Source organism: Acomys minous (assembly GCF_964271855.1).
Source record: "Acomys minous genome assembly, chromosome: 3".
Lineage (NCBI taxonomy): Eukaryota > Metazoa > Chordata > Mammalia > Rodentia > Muridae > Acomys > Acomys minous.
This window is the reverse complement of record NC_140485.1, coordinates 7,318,698-7,339,355: the sequence shown is the minus strand read 5'-3', so window position 1 is coordinate 7,339,355 and position 20,658 is coordinate 7,318,698. Positions and strand designations below refer to the sequence as shown.

Here is a 20,658-nt window from a genome sequence, read left to right as displayed (position 1 = left end):
GGGAGTCTGGACCTAGATAGTGGATGTGGCAATCTAAGGCAAAGGAAGATCTAATTGAGCTTATCATCCCCAACAAGCAGTAGCTTAAAAAACAAAATACTAAAGGCTCTTAAGTCCTAACATAGTGTCCGTGCATATGGAATAGATGCCTTTTCCCATCTGATCTTGGGGGCTAAGTGCATGTAGTGGCTGCATGACATGGACCAGTTTTCCTCTATCTTAGCAGCCTTCTAAAGTCATCAAAGCTTAGATTAGGAAATTTCTCTGGATATTTTAATTCAGTGTTTTCTATATATATATATTGGAGATTTTTTTGTTTGTTGGTTTGTTTGGTAACTATAAAAATTAACATATTTCTTATCATGTGTTAACTTCTTAGGTACAAATCAAATTTCTGATCTCACAGCTATAATTTCTAAGAAATGGAATTAAGAAACAATGTTAAGACTGGATCCGTTCACACATATATATACACACACACGCCCACACTATGGCCATAATAATTCTGCACGTTAAATCAACTTTAACCACAGCTTAGAATAAAACTCGTCAAATATTTTGATCCTGAATATCAGGACCAACTCCAGCTTCTCTGGTCTGGAAAGCACTCGGGTGGTAAGTTGAGTCCTGGTCGCATCCTTGTTGGGCAGCTGAACCACAAAGCATGCTCATCTGAAGATAAAGAAAGGAGGCTAGGGCGACTCAGCTCCACAAATGTATTGCCAATCCCTATGGGACTTGACTCAGCGGAAGTCTTGTCACCAAAAACAGTAGTCACAACCAAACTTAGCATCAGGAGACAGTGAAGTAGACTCTCAAGAGGGAATTGGGTAGGAAATGAATGTTTTCAATAATCAATAGTGAAATTGGAACACAGATGTTGGTATAGTGGTTGAAGAATATTTCATTTGGGTCAACATCACTTTAATTCACCACAGTGGGATTCCAACAGGCGCCGTCCTCTGAGGCTCATATGTAAGTGTGTATTCTGAGAAATGATCATTCTTTGTTTGCCAGAGTTAACTTTTAGTAAACACCTCAAAATATAATCTTGGAGGATCCTCCAACATCTCTCCAAATTAATGTGTATTTAAAAAGCTAATTACCTGCCATTAATTATGTACCATGACATCATCTTTTTTTCCTCTTATGAGGCCTGCTCCATTTATTGCTTTTTACGTAATGCCGCTGACCTACAAAAGGGTGTTATAGTCAAAGCTTTGAAGAGAACAGTGGCAGTTAGTAATTGGAAATGAAAATGGCACTGAACGTCCCAGACTCTATTTCAGCATCTTTTATCTCCTGCGAGGAGCCCTGAAATATACCTCTTGTTTATGTTCTAAGCAGTACAAATCAAAACGGAGGAGAGTCAGGCAAACTGGAAATAGAGAATAGAGGTATTTTGTTTTTATCAGATCCTATTGTCTATGTGGAATTGGACTCATTTCTCTGGGACACTCAGTTGCACCGCTCAGCAGAAAAAGAATTCATTCATATTACACCAGTGTCACACTCATGTCAGAATAGTAAATGTCTGTTCTTCTCCCCCTTCCTGAGTACACACATCATACTTGCACTCTTGAACAGATACACATGGGCACATACAAGGTCACCAAAGCATGCCAGTATACATACACATATAAATTCAAGTCCCATTCAGTACTTGCAGGCATATCATGCACACCAGTCTTAATAAATGAATACATCTACCAAGCACAGAGCTCTGAGAGCAAATGGACAATGTCTGTCTTGTGTTCCAGAAGTGTGGTGTACAGAGCGAGAATTTTGACGGCCGGTGTTTTTTCTGTCTGTTTTGGGTCTTAAACCACCTATTGCATGCTATGCTAATCTGTGCTAGCACGCTGTCCCAGCCTGAGCTGACTCACAAGTCATATTGGAAAATGAGGTTAAAAGCGTAGGTATAGGGCAAGCAATTTAAAAGCTTACTGTTTCTTGGTTGGCTTTCTGAACTTCACTTTGCTCAGCTTGGCCCTTCCTGGCCTCCATAGCTCTTAACAGTAGTTTGTACCCTACTTCATTTTGGCTGAGCATTGCTTAATAGACTTGGATCTGACCTGCTCACTAGAAGTTATTACCATCGGTCGCCTCAGGAATTCTCTTAGTCTTTCCACTGTGCTACTAGATCTACGTCCCATCAAAAGAAAAACCAAGACCCCCGAGAAGAATGTCAAGGAAGTCGTGTGTCACCAGAATTAGAGCAGCTAATTTTCCTTTCATGGTAATAACTCTTATCAAACAGAACGTTAATGCTATACTTTGTTCAATTCTGACTGCATCCCAGAGTCAGATTCGGGTCAGAACATCTTATTCTTATAGTGGCTTTACTAGCAAGAAAAAACCCTCATGATTTTATGAAACTATAAAATATACTAAGAAGTTATTCAAAAAATTCACTGGCTATTCAGCATGCCTCTTTGTCAGATGACTGTGCCTTGTTCACTTTCTGTTGGCCTTCCTGGCCTTCCAGGGGTAGTTTGTGTATTTTTTGGACATGCTTTGATAAGCGTGTGTTGCTAACTTAGCGTTGCTCAGATTGTCAGTCTCTTCCTTCCAGGATAGTATAATGTTCTGTGTAAGTGTTTACCTAATGGTCAGGATATCCTTTCCCATGTCACTTTTTCTGACTGGTATGTAACTTACCTGGGACTTACTTCAAGAATGTTTAAAGCTACTGCTTCGGTTGGTATTGGCTATTAACTAATTCTGTTTTGTTTTGCACCATTTTTTTTTCTGAAAATACTTCTGATTTCAAATGCAAAATTGTAAAGATTTCGTTTGGTTTGAGAATTTAGGTTGAAAACGTTTTTCCTTTACTACTAAAAAGACATCCATCACATGGTCTCTCCATTTCATTGTGCTTGTTGCACAATGTGTTCATTGGGTTAAAAATTTATTCATTTTACATCCCAATTGTAGCCCCTTCCCTCTTCTCCACTGGGTCCCATCCTTCCTTCCTCTCACCCCTCCACCCCTTGCCTAGTCCTCAGAAAGGGAGAGCCCTCCCCCCCTACTATCTGACCACAGCCTTTCAAGTCTCATCACAATTGCCTGCATTCTCTTCCTCTGTGGCCTGGCAAGGCTGTGATCAACAAGTGGGCAACAGAGTCCATGTCAGAGACAGCCCCTGCTCCCCATATTAGGGGACCCACATGGAGACTGAGAGATGTATAGACCACATCTGAGCAGGGGGTCCAGGTCGTCTCCATGCATGGTCCTTGGTTAGTGCATCAGCCTCTGCAGGGCCCCCTAGGCCCATATTTGTTGGCTATATTGGTCTCCTCATGGAGCTCCTGGCCCCTACGGGTCCTTCTATCCTCCAATGATTCCATAGAACTCCCTGAACTCTGCACAAAGTTTGGCTGTGAGTCTCAGCATCTGCTTCAATCCCCTGATGGGTAGAGTCTTTCAGAGGACATCTATGGATGGTTCCTGTCCTGTTCCCCCCTCTTCAGTGGCTCCCAGTGTCTATCTTATTTGCCCTTATGAATGAGAGTCCTCCTTGTTACTTAGCTTCTTTTGGACCTGTGTATGGCTGTCCTGTATTATGTGGCTAATATCCACTTATAAGTGAGTATATGCCGTGCATGTCTTTCAGGGTCTGGGTTACCTCACTCAGGGTGTTCTTTTGTAATTCCATCCATTTGCTTGAAAATTTCATGATTTCCTTGTTTTTAATAGATAAGTAGTATTCCATTATGTAAATGCACCACATTTTCTTTATTCATTCTTCAGTTGAAGGACATCTAGGTTTTTTTTTTTACAGATTTCTGCTATTACGAATAAAGCCGCTGTGAACACAGTTGATGTCCTTGTAGTGTTGTGGAACATTTTTTGGATATATGGCTTGAAGTGGTATAGCTGGGTCTTGAGGTAATTTTTTCTCAGTTTTCTGAGAAAGTGCCAGATTGATTTCCAAAGTGGTTGTACAAGTTTGCACTCCCACCAGCATTAGAAGAATGTTCCTCTTTCTCCACATCCTTGCCAGTTTGTGCTGTCACTTGAGTTTTTGGTCTTAGCCATTCGGACAGGTGTAAGATAGAATCTCAGAGTCATTTTTATTTACATTTCCCTGATGACTAGGGACATTGAGTGTTTCTTTAAGTGCTTCTCCGCCTTTTGAGATTCCTCTGTTGAGAATTCTCTATTTATTTATTTATTTATTTATTTATTTATTTATTTATTTTTAGACTTATTTCTTTATTTATTATGTACACAGTGCTCTGACTGCATATATATCTGCAGACCTGAGGAGGGTATCAGGTCACATTATAGATGGTTGTGAGCCACCATGTGGTTGCTGGGAATTGAACTCATGACCTCTGGAAGAGCAATCAGTGTTCTTAACCACTGAGCCATCTCTCCAGCCCTGAGAATTCTCTATTTAGCTCTGTTCCTCATTTTTTAATTGGGTTGCTTGTTGGAGTTTAATATTTTGAGTTCTTTATATATTTTGGATATTAGACCTTTGTTGGATATGGGGTTGGTGAAGATGTTTTCCCAATTTGCAGGCTGTCGTTCAGTTCTATTGACAGTGTCTTTTGCCTTACAGAAGATGTTCAGTTTCAAATGGTCCCATTTATTAATTGTTGACCTTACAGTCTGAGCTGTTGGTGTTCTGTTCAGGAAGTTGTCTCCTGTGCCAATCAGCTCAAGGCTCTTTGCCACTTTCTCTTCTAAAACATTTATGGTATCTGGTGTTATTTTGAGGTCTTTGATCCACTTAGACTTGAGTTTTGCATTGCACAAATCTTAACTGTTGCTATTTTAAGTCCAATGGGCTCTTCCTTTAACTAGAAACTTTTTTCATTTCTCTTTAAGCTTGTTTTTTCAGCAATTTCACTCTGACTAACCTGTGTGAGTTTTGTTTTGCATCATTTTTGCTTATTATCACATCCTCAATAGACTATCAGAGCATTGGATCACCCATTAATTTCAGCAAACTAGCATCTGTAATTTCTGAAAAGATTGGTTTTGCCCATTATAAGGAGGATTCCAAAAATTCCGAGTTCTCTCCCAAGGTAGGACTTGCTCTTATGTCTACTGTGTGTGTAGGTCAGACCATGTCTGACAAGACTCCTGCTCACTCACCTGTGTCTCATCCATGCTTTGATGTTTCCTCTCAATCCAGCCTTTAGCTTACTGTTATTCAGCTGAGTGCACCTGCTACCAATATCACCTATTTAATTGTCATCTGGCTTTATAGTTCTTACTTTTCTGAGGAATTATTTCGCTATGCAGATTATTCAACTCAGTACCCAAGTTCTTAACATATATCACCCATTCATATTTTGTCTATCGCACCAATTCTCTTAGTTTCTAGTGGTCTGTTGTAGCAGTTTTGGGATGCCAGGTACTTTTGTTGTTGTTGTTGTTTCAGGGTGGACATTGTGCTTAAACTTGTTGTGAGGATAAGTTGAGATTCTGAGTAGTTCTGTCTTCCTCTAGACAAGATTTATTTTGTCTCCAACAGGTAGGAGAACATAATAGAGAAATGTAACCCAAGGTAGCCCAAGAAAAAGTTTGTTTTAAAGTTTATTTATTAAAAGTGCTCTGTGTGTGTGTGTGTGTGTGTGTGTGTGTGTGTGTGTGTGTGTGTTTGCATGCATGTGTGTATGTGTGTGTTTGCATGTCTGTGCTGGTAATTAAACCTGTTCGTTCATATTCTATGCACATGTTCCTCTGCTTAGCTGGATTTCCAGCCCTGGACTTTGTCTTTACTTAAAAGATTTTCTGTCTTAGCCCTACAGAAAATGTGAGGTACTTAGCAGGGTATTTCTTCCTTAGTGGGTCCTGACCACCTAAATTTTGCCTTCCATCAAGCCTTAAAGACGGCCAGAGTGCCTGCTCAGTCGTTGGTACTGGAATGCTAGCCCACTGCTTTGTTTCTCATGGAGTCTGTGCCGCATTCTTAGCTCATCGGTTCCTTAAAATACTTCCTGTCAGCCGTCTGTCCAGTGCCTCTAGAGGTTCTGGGTAGAGGTTAGTCTGTCTGCATCACCATGGCCAACCTCAGGCCAAAAGCCTGTCTCATCATCTTCTTAATTTGCATTTCTTCCATAATTATAAAACTGAATCATCTTTTCACTTGAATGTAGGGCATTATTTCTTTATGAACTCTCAAATCTCTTGCAATTTTTTTCCTATTGGATTATTGACCTACATTTCTATTTTTAGAAGTTCTATATATCTTTCAATATTATTAATTGCCTATGATGAAATGCAAGTATTTTTTTTTGCTTTTAAAATACTTGTAAGCTCCACCCCAATTGTGTTGATGAAGTCAAATATTTTTATTTTTCCTCACTTGGCCTATGCATTTGGTTTTACGTGGCAATCTGCTCATGCTCCCGTCTTTAAGGGACACATCACTGGTTTCTGTGCACTGAAGTTTAAGTAGTGTGTTATCAAGCAAATGCAAAGTGCTAAACTTTCTGGAAGTTTCAGAGTTCAAGTGTGATATTATGGTGACAGGTCCAGCTGGAAGTTCAAGGCCTGTTTTCAGTATTCCAATCTCATCCTCAGGCATTTCTAGAAGAACTCAAGCAGTGTTACAGGACGGGCGTCCTGGGAGAATTTTCTTCCTGTGTTATCCTCTTCCTGTGCCGGCTCATCTAATGGTGTATCATCACTTTCGTCAGAATGACATCTTCCTAATTCCTCTTCTCTATTTCACACTCCTCTTCCTACAGCCAACACAAAAGCCTGCTCAGCATTTTCAGTTAAATGAGCCTTAACTCATACCTACATCTTAAAATGACTTTTCTTCCTCTGCCTCCACTCCACCGGTGTTTATGTCTTCATGTTCTGACCATCCAGGCTACCTGCTCAGTCATGTCTAAGTCATATTTCTTGACTTTCGGTGTCAGTAAATGGCTGCTGGGGGTTCAGACTGTACCTGCAACAGTCTTTCCGTCAGAAATAAGTGAGAGCTTATTTCATCCATTTGGCACGCCAAGTTTAACATATCCCCCTCTCAGGATGTCTTCCTGTAAAATGATCTTACCTTCTCTTTAAAATGTACAGAAATAAAGACTTCACATATTTGTGTTTTTGTAGCATTTTTATCTTATTTATACATGCTGTTGTTCATGTTGGGAAAACATACCAGGTATTTAAGCTTTGAGGGGTTATTTTCCTGCCAATATCTAGAAATGTGAACAATGCTCTCCCTGCAACGGTAAAGAATGCTGTCTGAGTCTGGTGTGGTGGCCCACACTATAATCTAAGTGCTAGGGAGGCAGAAGCAGGGGGACCTCTGAGTTTGGAGGCCAGTCTGGTCTATGGATTGAGTTCCAGCACAGTCAGGGCTCCACGGAGAAACCCTGTTTGTTTCTTTGTTTCTTTGTTTGTTTGTTATAACTGAAACCACAGTGAAAGGATGGTCTTCTTCCTAAGGGCCATAGAAAAAGATCACAGCACAAGCCAGCAGCAGGCTAGAAACTTGGCACTCCAACATGGCAGGGTCCTAGGAGGGCTCCTAGGAAGGCAGCTGAGTAAAAACCTCTCCAATTGTGAGGCAAAGGGAACTTTGAGCTTTCAGGCATGCCTAAGGCAAGATCAGACTTTTTTTCCTTCATATTTTTTTTAAAGTCTCAGTTCTCTCTTCCTCCCCCCCCATATCTCTCTCTCTCTCTCTCTCTCTCTCTCTCTCTCTCTCTCTCTCTCTCTCCCTTCCTTCTTCTTCAACCTCCTCTTCTCTCTCCCTCTGCCCTCTCCCTCTCTCAGCCACTCACTTGCTCCCCTCCCTCCCTCCAGATATTGAAATGGTGTATTGTGTTGATTAAAGCACATTCTTTCTCTTATCCTACTAGACTTCTAATTTGAGAAGCTCTGTGTATATACATGATTGTCTCACAAATTAAAGAGAACTTTAGGGACAGTTCTGAGGTACTCAAGTATCTCAACCCTTGGTGACCTCCTGTAACCCACTCTTCAGAAGAAGTTACGTTTCCAGCTTTAAGATTAAGAGGGCAGTAGAGGGTGTGAGCAGATTGGCATCAGGGCTGTGCTGATTCTCCAGTAATCAGGCTCTCTGCTTCCCTTCCTTCAGCTCCAGGTGAGGATGCTGTGGTTGCAGAAAGCCAAGGTTCCAGCAACACAGAAGGTACTACAGCTCCTGATGGTGAGTCTGAGCTGCCCTGCTCAACTATGAGTCTGTGGTATTTTGTGCACATGTAATCTAGGATTAAGAGACCGATCTGGTCTGGGGATCAACATATTTGGTTAGAACAAAGTAAATTTCAAAGGCCAAATTCAACCTAAGGAATAATGAAAAGGGAAGCCTCTAACACTCTCTCTCTCTCTCTCTCTCTCTCTCTCTCTCTCTCTCTCTCTCACACACACACACACACACACACACACACACACACACACACACACACACACATTCTGTTTTAGGACAGCACATATGGTTAAACATTCCTTATTATACTGAGGTCAGAGTGAGTCATGGGAAGGTCAGACTGAAATTTACCTGGCCTGCAGTCACCCCTGCTGCCCCAGCATCCCCACAGCCCTGCACTCACCCCTGCTGACTCAGCATCCCCACAGCCCTGCACTCACCCCTGCTGCCCAGCATCCCCACAGCCCTGCACTCACCCCTGCTGCTCCCAGCATCCCCACAGCCCTGCACTCACCCCTGCTGACCCAGCATCCCCACAGCCCTGCACTCACCCCTGCTGCCCAGCATCCCCACAGCCCTGCACTCACCCCTGCTGACCCAGCATCCCCACAGCCCTGCACTCACCCCTGCTGCCCAGCATCCCCACAGCCCTGCACTCACCCCTGCTGACCCAGCATCCCCACAGCCCTGCACTCACCCCTGCTGACCCAGCATCCCCACAGCCCTGCACTCACCCCTGCTGCCCAGCATCCCCACAGCCCTGTACTCACCCCTGCTGACCCAGCATCCCCACAGCCCTGCACTCACCCCTGCTGACCCAGCATCCCCACAGCCCTGCACTCACCCCTGCTGACCCAGCATCCCCACAGCCCTACACTCACCCATGCTGACTCAGCATCCCCACAGTCTCTAGTGAACTTGGACTCAAAGTCTTCTTTTTCATACTTGCATGCTTTGGCCAGACACACAATGATTCTTTCAGAGCACCTTAAAAGTAAACTTATTTAACTTTAAATGCCTTCAAAAGTCAAATAACTTCAGATGTCCTCAGATTCAAATAAAGATCCCAGAGCCATGAACTTATTAACATTTCCTCTTTATACACCTATCCTAAGAACATTCGGAAATACCATTATTTGCATTAGAAAAAATACCTATTTCAGCAGATATGATTTAGTCATTGAGGATTCTCCTGGGCTATTGAGGTTCTTTTTTTTGTTTGTTTGTTTGTTTTAAATATTAAAGATTCTTTTTCGGTTTGATTAGAAAGGTACAGATGGATTTAGGTGAAATCTCCATGCATGAGAAGCAGCCCACAGCATAAGTAAATTCCTTCTGTAGACTTTTGAAGGCAGGGTCAGTGATCCTGGCAGCTTGGTGAATACACACTGCGTTAGAGAGAAGGCAGTAACTCTGGTTGCCTTTGGCCTGGGAAGGGAGAGAAGCTCCCGAGGAGAGAGGCTAATCTCAGCAGCAGCAGGTCTCACAGCCACAAAACTAGAATCCATGGGTTGTCAGCTACACAAAGTGATGCCTGTTTAGTTACTGTTGGTGGTGACTACCATTATAAAGTTACCCTCGCTTGTGGTCCACTATGCTACGGTTCTATAGACAAATACATCTTATAATGTCTAACTTGGGTTAAGAATATTCATCTTCAATATTACTCATTTCTTTATGGTAAAAACCTCAAATTCCCTCTAGCTCTTTGAAATGCAAATCTACCCTTCTCGTCTGTAGCCACCCTCCTCTGCATTCCTACACCACAACTTCTCAGCCTTAGGCTGCTGCAGAGTCCCACCCGGTGTGCCTGGTCGCTGCTCATCACTGTCTTCAGTTTCTGAGAGGTGACTAATCACGCCCCTCTCTGCATCTGGTCTGTTTCCTTCAGTATAACCTCTAGGTCCACAGATGTCACAAATGACAGGGCTCACTCCTGCTATGCCAACTATATCTTCTTTATCTACCTATAAATTTCTCAACATTTATTTCTATTTTGTGGATATTACGTTGCAAAGAAGCCTTTCAACATAGTGATTTTGTTTCCTTCAGATATATGCTCAGTAGTTGGAATGTCAGACCATATGGTAGGGTTTCTCCCCCCTGCCACCCCCCCGCCCCATGGAACTTCCATACTGTTTTCTATGAAGACTATCCTGTTTTAAGTTCACACTAACAGCATACAGCCAAGCTTTATGATTTCTATTGTTTTGATAATCACAAGCTCTACTTCAGGGAAGTGATATCTTTATGCAATGTTTAACTGTACTTCAGTATTTCTATTGGCCTTTTTTGAGGAATTTCTACTTGGACTTGCTGCCCATTTATAAAGTAGGTCACACACTCCCTTGCTAAGGTTTTTGTGGTTCCTTCTATTCTGCCTCTCAACCCTTCCCCACTGGTATACCTTCCTGAGGTTTCCTCCCATTGGGAATGACTTCTCTTCTGCCCATCAATTATTCTTGCTCCATAAGAGCCTTTTAATTTGATGAAATACCATGTGTCTACTTTTGCTTTTGTTTCTTGCATTTTTTTTGTGGTCTGTGCCAAACATCCTTGCTTTTGCCTCGATCTTGGGGTATTTTCCATTTTCTACCCATGATTTCATGTCTTCTATGAGTCTTTACTCCTCCTTTAGTTGGCTTTTGTAACTGATGAAAAAGAGGAGTCTAGTTTTCTTCTTCTGCATGTAGCTATCCAATACTTGTGCATCACCGAGTGAAAAGTCTGCCCTTTGTCTAGTGGATGTTCATAGTACCTTCTGGGCTGTCTAGTAATTCACACATCTTAAAGTCCAAACCTTGGTGGTTTGATCACTTCAGTTTTGGTCTATGTTTAACACCTCTTCTTTTGTTCTTTTTGCTCAGGATTCTTGTGGCTATAATATAAACTTATTTTTCCAATTGTGTGAATAATATTATTAAATTTGCAATGGGATGAGTGGGGTGGTAAAAACATTCTCTACTTTTTGTGTCCTTTTCATCAATGTTCTGTAGTTAGGTTTTCTCCTAGATGTGCTATTAATTTCTTTATTTGAATTTAAGACAGGTCATTATGGGCATACAGAAACTCTATACATTTTTGTACATAAAGCAATGAATTCTATGCATTTTTGTATGCTAATTATGTTCTTGTAACTTTGCTCATCTTAGTTCTACTAGAGAGGTGTTTTTGGTGTTTCCTGTAAAGAAAATCATGTATAAACATGAGTAACCTTTCACTTTGGATACCCTTTATTAGGTCTACATTTTGCCTGAGTGCCCTGGCTACAACTTACAGAACTCTGTCAAACGAGAGTAGAGAGACTGTGGGTCTCTTATTTCACATTTTAGGCAGGAAGCTTTCAGTTTGGTTATTGTAATTGTCCAGCATTTTCATCATGAAACAGCTTTGACTTTCATCAGGTCCCTATTGGCATCATTGACACAGCCGATGGTCCTGTCCTACCGCAATGCTGTGGAGCATCATGTTTGCTGATTTGCATATATTGGATGCCCATTACCTCCCCAGGTTGGATCCCACTTATCCCAGTGGATAATCGTTTTACTGTGCAGTTGGATTGGGTTTCTAAGTTTTGTTCATGATTTTACAATTGTCTTTATTGAGACAATTAGTCTGTAGAGTCCTTCCTCTTCCACCATCCCCTTTTACTCTGTAGAGTGAGGGGGAGAGAGAGAGGAGGAGGATTATCTGGCTATTTAATGAAAGTAATGTTGGCTTTATGAGACGAGTTTGGAAGAATTTCTTTCTCTATTTCTGGAATAACTTCTATAAATCGATATTAGTTCTTTAAAACCCAGAACTACTGATGTCATCATTGACACTAAGTGGATAGCAAAGAAGTTTTTATTATTGATTCAATATCCATTCTTGTTATTTGTCTTTTCTATTTCATGATTCAGACTTGAGACTGTGTAGGCATTTGACAGATAGTTACATAACTGGTCAATTATTTTTTTTTAATTTATCAGTTGTATTTTTCCCCCTTAAATCTCATTTTATTATTCTCTTTCCTTAAGTTGGCTGATGGTCCATTACTTTATCTTTCTAAAGAACTTTTTATTATGTTTTATATTGTTTGATTATCTTTTTATAAGTGTTGGGTTTGGTTTGATCTTGTTTTCTAGATCCTAGACATTCAGAGTTAGGTTATTTGCCACAGTTCCAATTTTCTCTTATACTTAAATTAACTGCTATAAACTTCTATTTTAATAGTATGATCATTGTGTCTGATAAGTTTCAGTATGTTATCTACATTTTCGTTTGTTTCAATGACCAATTTTATTCCTATATCCACTGATTGTTCAAATGTAAATTTTATGTGGATTTTTAAAGGTTTGCTTGTTATTTTATTAAATCCTAAACAGTATAATTTACATTTAAAAATGTGTTGGGTTTTGCTGAGTGACATTTCATGCTATCTGTCCTAAATAATGTTCTATGTGCAAGGAAGAAAAATGGGCCCTTAACAAATGGAGCATTCTGTGGATGGCTGCTGGAGCCTTGGGTCTAGGTGCAGTTTAATCCTCATACATGCTTGGGTTTTCAGTCTAGCTGGTCTTACTATGCCTCAAGTGTAATGCTAAAGTCCTCAGTTGCTGTGTTATGAGTCTTGCTATCCACTTAGGGCTAATAACATCTGCTTTATTTATCTAAAAGTTTGTTCTCTTGCAGAATTGACCCGTTGTCATTGTAAAACAGCCCTCTTTACCTCTTTTCACGGTTAGGTCATTTTATCTGATGAATGTATGGCTAATCCTGATTCCTTTTGGATCCCTCTAGCATGGAATATTTCACTGAATCTCTGTGTTCTCAGTCTGTACATACCTCGAGTGATAAAGTGAGTTTCGTTGAACTGATATGTAGTTTGAACATATGTTTTATCCCAATCACTAACTGTGACCTTTAATTTAAAAATTAATTCATTTATATCCAAGGTAATTTTTGATAGGTGAAATCTTATGTCAGCCCTTATGTAAATCATTTCCTAGTCTTCTGGTACATCCATTCTTCACCTTATTTTTGGTTTGTTTTATAATTCTTTTCATCACACTTGACACAACACTTATAAAAATCTTTCGAAATAATGCTGTAGAGAACAGAAACAAATGGGAAAAGTTATACTAGTAAGGGAACTTGGTTAAATATGGTGACACATACCTACAACCTCAGCTCTTTAGACATAGAGGCAGGGAGAGTGAGAAGTTCGAGTTCATCTTGGCTACATGAGAAGTTCAGTCCACCCTGGGCTATGTAAGATGCTGTTTTTCTTAAATGGGAGAAGAAATGGAATACAGCAAGAGTTGTTTCGAGCTTTTGAAAATGCAATTTTCTATCTTTGGGTAAGGGTTACTTTCCATCTGTTGGACTGATTATCATTAACTTTTTGAGTCTTCTTTCTAAAAGTACTCTGCTATGCCATGTTTGCACCACTGGGCATTTTCAATCACCTGTAAACTAGTGCACAAAGTTTATGCATGCCTATTGTTCATCATACTTGATAGTGCATTTAGTTTGAAAAGTCCCTCTGCACTTTTCTAGAACAGGCCATACACGTTCTTGCTTCAGTCTAGTGATGTTCTCTGTCAGTCCTTGGTTGCTAAAGTGTACCCTTGCTGGGCCGAGCGTTTCTTCCGATCAGTACTCTAGAGACCACGTCACTCTTCTGGCCTGTATGGTCTGCTGAGCACTCTGCTGTCCAGTGACTTGGGTCCCTTGTAAATGTTTATTTTCTCTTACAGCTTTGAGAATCTTTTTTATCACTTTAACCATAGATATGTGGAGTAGACTGGACTCAATTTGATTCGTGATCCTTGGCCTTCCTATATTTGGATGTTTGTATTGTTCATGAGAAGGAGTTCTATCATTTCTCTGAGTAAATTCTGCTCCTTTAGTATTGTCAAGCCATTCTTGGACTCCAATTATCCAAATATTTGTTCTTTTTAAAGTAGTATCTCAAAGTTGTGCATCTCATTGTAGCATGAATTTTAGCTCATGAATGGTTCTCCTCAAATAATCTCTGGGTGCCTTCTACTGTGGTTTTAATTTGCAAAGTATACGTTTCAGTCAGGTTTTGGGGGTGATTTTTAAAATTCCTTTTGTCTGTGTGTAGCATTTCTGTCTTCGTCAGTCTCACTGAAGCTCTTTCTTGAAACAAGTGTTTAAATTTCCCAAGAGTTCTCCTGAACTGGTTCCTACCTGGTCAGTTTTGGGCACAAAGTGACATCACCATTTCCTCAAAATACTTGATATTGTTAGCATGAACAGTCATTTCAGTATCATATAGTGCATTTCTGCTCGGCTTTGTCAATGCCCATCTTTCCAGAAATCTGAAGCAGGCTGCACATGTTCTCTCTCCTCCTCCATTCTGGGTTTTAGCACTGGGTGGCTCCCAGGTCAAGGTCTATGTATTGATTCAGCCAAAATTTGTCCAAATACACTCTTGATTTTATTGTTCATAAAGAAAGTGTGCCTGTCTCTGTGATACACACTTATCAGCCTGTGGTGAGATGCCAGGGCAAGGCTCAGACTGACTTCAGAAAAATTCACTCTTGATAGCCTGGCCTCCAGCTCCAATGTCACATTTGTGGCCAGTAATGCTGCCAAGAGTAGCACAGCATTGGAGTAGGCCCAAGGCACACAATAATATGATGGCTTCTTGATGAAGGGGAATTGTGGCAACAGATTGCAGCAAGCAGCCCAAGCTATGCTAGATATTGTAAAAGTCTAGTATCCCGTGTCTTTACCTTGCACTGGAGATCTTCCAGAGATGGTTGGAAGCCAAGCTTGGAAGTGGGAGCCATTAATATTTCCTCATTGTGAGGTTTCATGCTGGAATTTGGTCCTGGGCTGCTAAAACCTATCACTTTGTACCCTCAGCAATTTGATCTTATAGCATACTAAAGCTGAGAGGGTGTTGACCATAGCAGTCCTCACTAATGCTAAGCCAGAATGTTCCTAAGTCTCATGGAAGCAAGGAACTGCATGGTCAGATACACCAATGAACCATACTTCAGTTGATATCAGCACTGGCCAAAACACAGGGTGTGGTCTATTCCCGCTGCCAGGATAGTGCCAGAACTCTGTTAACTGGTTTGTTAAAGCTGCATTACCTGAGATTTGAGATAAATAGGAGAGACAGTTCTTCGGCTATCATGCCTGGCAAAACCTGAGTCACACATAAGGCTTATCACTACAGAGATTTTCATAGCCACAGAAAGAGAGCATCTGTGCTATAGGCTGTCAAAGCTGTACCAACCTGTAGTCTGTTCTTTGAGCACACGGGTCTCTGCCTGATCTTAAAATTGGTCCATCAGGCTTCGAGCTGTGGCAGACACACAAGAGCTTCCCTTTCTACTAGGTCCTGGGCCAAAGTTCAACAGGAGTGATAATGCCTCATGTGAGCTTCCTGTCCTACCTTTCTTCTCATGAGGTAGAGCTTTGTTCTCTGCTCAGCTACCATAGACTTAAGAAGGCACTGTGAAGCCAGTTAGCTACCAAAGCTAATGTAGTTTCAGTGATTCAGGGCCTAGGTCTCCATCTGGTGCCTAGGGGTCACAGGCCTTCCTCCTGCACCAGATTTCACTGTGGCTAGTTTTGGTCTATGTTTCAAGTTTAAGACTTGGAATCAATTTGTTCTCTCTCTCCCTGTCCCTGTCCCTGTCCCTGTCCCTCCCTTGCTCCCTCCCCCTGTTCCCCTCCCTCCCCCTGTCCCTCTCCCTCCCTCCCTTTCTCCCTCCCTCCTCGTCCCTCTCCCTCTCTCCCTCCCTCCTTCTCTCTCTCTCTCTCTCTCTCTCTCTCTCTCTCTCTCTCACACACACACACACACACACATAAACAAGAAACACCTCCTTATTCAGGGCTGTTTGAAGGGAAGGGAAGGGTGCCACATGTGGGTCTTTACCTCCTGTCTGCTTCGATGTGTCCTTTTATTTTCTTACTCTAGAATATGAGAGTGACAGCTGTCACCCCATTTATTGCCAGTCTTGATTCAGCTGATCTGGGTAGCTAGGCAGCTGTCCCCTTCTTCCCTCATGGCTCTATAGGTGTCCTTCCTGAAGTTGTTTGCTGAGTCAAAGAGGCTGGCCTTCCCCAATTGAGAAGGAAGAGTTTTCCATCAAGGATAGACGGCACTCCTTCTGCTAAAGCCTCCAAATAAACTCTCACTTTGTTACATAACAAGCAGATGCCATGGTCTCTGCTGATCTACACAATTCCTGTAAAGCTAGTTTACCAGCTGTTCAATTCCAAGTGTCTCTGAAAAGACAAACACCAAAGCTTGTCGGTCAACCGCCATCTTTTCAATTATTGAGGAATTTTTTCTGAGGGAGGGGTTAAAAAAAACCTAAATTACTTTGAGTTGAAAATCACCTAGGATCTAATTGACCCATAAGGGCAAGTAACATGATAGTTTTAAAGAAAGCTTCTTATAACAGGCATTTCTCCACCCCAAAGGCTTGCCATCGCCTGAGCTGTCTCCCTTACTTCTTAGCCCTCTACTTTGCTCATGAGCATTAGTGAGTAGATATTCTACCCTAAGACCCACCCATTGAAGACCCCAGCCTGACAACGGTGTTCAGGAGGATGGAGCCAGCTCCAGCCTGCCCCTAAAACTATAGACATGGTTTCTCACCACTTCATCACAAAGCAGACTCTGAGGGTGTCCAGGCCCATATACTGGTCCTAGTCTTTGCCCTAGATGCAGTAGAGACCTATAGACTCTGAAACCTCAGCAAGAACTTCTTTAACATGATTTGGCTTTACTTTTTCACAGAGTCATTTTATCATGGGATGCTTTTTATAGAACATGTATTAATAGGTTGTAGACCTAGTGTCTTTTGACTAGAAGGAACAGGAAGAAAAAAAAAAAACGAGTGTTTCACCATGTTTAACCATATATACTCCACTGTGAGAGGGAACATTGGCAGAAATGTGTGTGCTAGGTTGAACAGCACACAAATGCTTTACTTGCAGGTAGAATTAGTAAAATGGTATGGTTTCCACGTAAGAGAAGAGAAACCAGTGCTTTAAGCTTGCAGTCCTGGGAGATATCCTGAGACCCCATTCAAGGTCATTCTTCTTTCAAGCATCTCATTATTACATTATTTTATGTGTTCATGTTATGGAAAGTTTAAACAAAAGGGAATTTTGGGTTTTGATTTTATGCAAATAACTGAAAACTTCCCAAGTAAACAGAGGTTATTAAAGTGATGGTGCTGACCAGTATTGCCCATGTTTGGAAGGCAAGGGGGATATATGTAGTAGTTAACAAAGTGGACAGCATCAAGCTTGCTGTATTTGGAAGTGGTTGTCACAAGACAACTAACTTGATGTCAGGTGTCTTTCCTTGGTTTCTTGCAGGTGGAAACAGTGGAAGCTGCTGACCCCTGGCACTGGTCCTAGACATTTGTACTAGGGGTTATATTTGCTTGCCAGGGATTTGAAATCAGAGTTTTACTGTAGTAATTATCTTTCACTGTCCATTTCCCGTGTGTATTGCTAGGAACTCAACTCATGACTCTGGCACTTGAGGCAAACACTCTACCAACTGAGCTATATTCCCAGTCCCATTTCTTTATTTACTTTCTTAACTTATAGTATAGGCTTGGATACTGAAAATCTCATTAAACTTGCTGACCCTTGGAAATTTCCAGAGTGACTGCTTTGGGCCACTTCTGGGGAAAAGCAGTAATTACACATTCTATTTTAATGCAAATGCTCACATAGAATGAGCACAATCAAGTAAAACATGTGTTGCTTTTCTATCTTGTGGCATCTACTGGCTTCCATACCCATTGGCACATTAGCAATATTGAATTGTGAAATTGAAAACACAGCAAACGGGGCTGTTGACTTTGCCACTATAAAGGAAGAACGGACCTCTCTGCATGTCAATGATCTGCATTTCTTTGTTTTCTCTCTCTGTTCTCCTAGATATCTATTAAGGCCTTTGAATTCATTTATTTTAAGGATGGTAATAAAGACACTCAAACTGCCAGATCCGAATCTTGCATGATATGGCAGCTGAGTGGAGCGGAGCATGGATCCTAACCTTCTGGTCCCAGGTCATGAATACATGGAAACAGAAAAGGCATAAGACAGGAAACAGGAACATTTTCAAACAACAAGGGCAATTTTCATGTGTTTAAGAGTTTAAGTTTGATAATTATTTAACACTTTCTGTTTACAGTGGAGATGAACAGTGAGGTTGACGGTGTAGATGAGCCAACAGAGAGTGTGCAAGAAGAGCTCCAATAGGTGAGTTGCCCCTGTGGAGGCTTTCTTCCATCCGTGAGTTAGCCATAAAGAATAATTTGCAAATAGCATATCTTAGTTTTCTTGTCTTTGTCAAGTCCCAGAATGTAGCTTGAGCTAAACTTCGGAGATGTTTATACCAAATAACACACTATAAAAAAAGAAAAAAAAAAAGATTGCCATTCTTAAATAGAAAGAACAAGCTATGGCATATTTAAATCACTTAGATTTCCTCATTTTGACAATAGGGATAGTGCTTTCCCTGTGGTCTTACCCCTTGCCTGATAAAGTGATCAAGTTACTTCAGTAACCCCAGCTGCTTCCAGAAGTATCACTTTTCCAAGAGCATCATACTGCATTCTTTGGTATATGTGGTTTTTTTATGTGTAGCACTAAATCTCTACCTGAAACATAAAGCAAGACATATAATTATATGTTGGCAGAGAAACAGGTGCCTATGATAGCACACCACTTCCTGAGGACTTGTGTATCTCTACAGACATACCTTGAGTTCAATGAGCCTGAGGCAACTCCGAGGAAAATAACAGTAGTAACCAGATCACACAGTCTAACTCTTGTCTAGAGTGGTAAGTCATCTATTAGCCTTTGCCATCACTAGAGAGGGCTACAGAAAAGATGGAAAAACCTGAAAATAAAGAAGTTAGCCTTACTATCAGCTAAATGCTAGAAATACCATTAAACAATGAACTGTGGGTAATTGAGAATAAGAGACAGTTAGGGCCATGTCTGCCCCTTCACGCCCCGGTTCCTTTTGGTCTCTGCACCCTGCCAGAAGACTCTCTTGCACAACACTTGAGCTCTAGTGACATAGTGGGGTGAAGGTTCAGACTGTAGGTAAAAACAGGCCCATTCTTGTCATGATAATTGTGAGCTTTATGCAGCCATACATTGAATACCATTTTATAGCATGAAGCTGTTTTTAAAAATATACATTTATGTAAACATGAGCTCATAATCATTTTTTTACTTTAGCCATGTGCTTCAAATATCCTCTGAAGTTTTCACTGAAAAGTAATAAACTGAGACAAAACATAAACAGTTCACACCATTTCTTAGTGTTTCCTATCCCTTTTAATTTTTAGCTGCCAGCAAACTACAGCTTTTGGATTTTTCCCTATTAATATCAAAGTAAAGTACCAGAACAGATCTATTTTCCTTGACCACAAATAAACATGGAGGTTTAAGTACTCATAATTCAAAATGCTTTGATGATGATGAGCATGCAGCAAATGAGTTTGTGGACATCACTGCCATCGTTTCTGCTCTCATCTGCTTTTGAACAGCTCAGATAGTACTCACAGCAGATAGTGCTCACAGCAAGCACGACGGTGATTTTCTATATTTATGCAAATCCCGAATATTAACTTTTAAAAAGACTCATAGGCCAATCTACCTACCTACCTAACTTAGTTACATAATAAACCCAGGCACCATTTACTCTAACTTTTCTTTAAAGTGATGGGGAAACTGAAACCTGGACAAGCTTGCTGGTTTACCTGATTTTACCACACTGGTTTTCTGGGCTTTATCCCACATGTACTTGATGTATACTAGATAATAGCTCTGGCTATATGTTGTTTGTATGTCCAATGATTCAAGAAGCCCATGAATATAAAATACTTAAAGAAGAAGGGAGACGCATATGTAGTAAACATGTGGAGAGTTTCCTTGTTATCCCTGAATAATGCAGCATGACAACTACAAAACGTGACACTACATGGAATATTTTGGTTATCTGGAGGTGATTTAAATTACACGGAAAGATATGCATAGCTTATATGCAAATACCATACCATTTTGTGTGTGAAACTTGAGCATGCATAGCCTTAAATATCCTTAGGGATAACTGGAGCCAATCTGACATGAATACTGAATTTTAACTTCTGTTTCAATTTCATTCCCCACATCTTTACAGCATTCTGTACTTTGTGATGCCATATTTTTCTTCTTTTAGCAGAGTCATAGATTAGGGTTTGTTTGTTGGTTTTAATTATTTATTTATTTATTTGTTCACTTTGCATCCCGACATAGCGCCCCACCTCTCACCCAGGTCTCACCCAGCCCTTCCCCTATTCCTCAGAAAAGGAGAGCCCCTCTTCAGCTCTACCCACCCACCCCAGCCCATCAAGTCACACCAGGACCAGGCACATCATTTTCCCCTGTGGCCTGGTGAGGCAGCCCCACCAGGGAATGATCAGAAAGCTGGCAACCGAGTCCATGTCAAGGACAGCTCCTGATCC

The 20,658-nt window shown here is 41.0% G+C and overlaps 1 protein-coding gene across 4 annotated transcripts in view; it reads left to right on the top strand.

Annotated features, from left to right (window-relative positions):
- Positions 1-20,658, top strand: part of MACROD2 (mono-ADP ribosylhydrolase 2) — a 1,913,815-nt gene that overhangs the window by 1,882,715 nt on the left and 10,442 nt on the right. For all 4 annotated transcript variants that reach the window (XM_084774709.1, XM_084774708.1, XM_084774707.1 and 1 more), the window contains exons 17-18: positions 8,072-8,143; positions 18,333-18,400. In XM_084774709.1, coding sequence (XP_084630835.1) covers positions 8,072-8,143; positions 18,333-18,400 — 140 coding nt within the window. The remainder of the gene's footprint in view (positions 1-8,071; positions 8,144-18,332; positions 18,401-20,658) is intronic.